At 44.3% G+C, this 1597-nt stretch overlaps 1 protein-coding gene across 1 annotated transcript in view; it reads left to right on the plus strand.

The window, feature by feature from the left end:
* The window catches only part of LOC106010959 (voltage-dependent calcium channel type D subunit alpha-1), a gene marked incomplete at its 5' end in the record, with an annotated part of 65252 nt that overhangs the window by 40843 nt on the left and 22812 nt on the right, over positions 1–1597 (plus strand). The window contains 1 exon segment of the mRNA XM_035973339.1: positions 410–540. Coding sequence (XP_035829232.1) covers positions 410–540 — 131 coding nt within the window.

Below are 1597 nucleotides of genomic sequence, written 5' to 3' on the forward strand. Positions count from 1 at the left end.
GAGAGAGAGAGAGAGAGAGAGAGAGAGAGAGAGAGAGAGAGAGAGAGAGAGGGAGAGGAAGGAGAAAGTGCAACTAATGATTCAGTCGTTGACCTTCTTAACCTCGGTGTATGTAATAACAATACGATGATAGCAAGTTCTTCTTCACTTTCCTCGTACGAGACCTGTTTGTTTGTTTGTGTGTTGACACGTGTCACCTTTGACCTCTGTGTGGGTGGTTGGCGGGTGCTTTTGTGTGGTTTGCTCCTTCTTTCCTATCCAACATCTATCGTCCTGATCTCTCCTCCTCCTTCTTTTTTTTGTGTGTGTTACTCTCTTGTAACACCTCTAATCTTCGGCACTTATATGACCCTTAGTGTGTTGCAAGTGCCGTAAAACTCTTACTTAAACTAAAAACCGACCTCTGCAGGGGACGACGACGTGACGGTGGGCAAGTTCTACGCCACCTTCCTCATACAGGACTACTTCCGCCGCTTCAAGAAGAGGAAGGAGCAGATGGTCAAGATACAGAAGGGTCAGGAACACACCAACGCCCTGCAGGTCAGTGCCAGTCATACATGCATATTATGTTCCAGTGGTTAGGTGGTGATTGGTTGGCAGGTGCTCTGCTGGGATTTGCTCCTTCTTTCCTATAAAATGTCTATCATCCTTATCTCTCCTTCTTCTTTCCTGTCAAACATCTATCGTCCTTATCTCTCCTCCTTCTTTTATTTGTATTCATCATACATTCCAGTGTTTGTATGGTTGGTGGGTGCTCTGCTGGGGTTTGCTCCTTCTTTTCTATCAAACATCTATCATATTTATAACTCCTCCTTCTTTTCTTTGTATGTTACTCTCTAGGAATGCCTGTAATCTTTGACACTTGTATTACCTATTTGTGTTGCTAGTACTGTAAAACTCTTCCTAAAATTGAAGCCTCTCTCTGTAGGCCTACATATGAATCCAACATAAATGATCTTGCACAGCCTCTCCATGAAGCAAATGCAAAGTCTGCCAGAAGCGATCAAATCCTCCATCCTGCTTCTACAAGAGAGAGATAGAAGAACTGGTCTCTCCCCTCTCCTCTCAGACGAACGGCTGTCAGACTGGGGACAAAAATACTCCTTGTTAAGCCTGACTGTGTGGGTGGTTGGTGGGTGCTCTGGTGTGGTTTGCTCCTATTTTCCTATCAAACATCTATCGTCCTTATCTCCCCTCCTTCTTTTTTGTTATTGTTACTCTCTTGTAACCCGTAATCTATTCTTCGGCATTTATATGACCTTATTGTTTTGCAAGTGTCGTAAAACTCTTACTTGAACTAAAGCCCGACTGCTCTCCCCAGTACCGTGGACGAGTATACTCACGAACGGAATGACCTAGATCTAAACAAAGCTCGTCGAAGTTTCCCCAAACATACTTTTGTTTTCTTTGACTCATCGATTAGATCCACACTGGGGGCAGATATGTGGATTCTCAAGTACAAGTCTGTTCTTTTTGCGGATTGCGATAAACATTTCATTTTGTCAGCACCACGCACAGTTGTTTGATCTTGTCAAAACTCCCGACATAACACTTGTCTGTATCCTCTCTCCCTCGCTGCCCCCCTCCTCGCCTCAAC

Source organism: Aplysia californica, unplaced genomic scaffold (assembly GCF_000002075.1).
Source record: "Aplysia californica isolate F4 #8 unplaced genomic scaffold, AplCal3.0 scaffold01148, whole genome shotgun sequence".
Classification (NCBI taxonomy): domain Eukaryota; kingdom Metazoa; phylum Mollusca; class Gastropoda; order Aplysiida; family Aplysiidae; genus Aplysia; species Aplysia californica.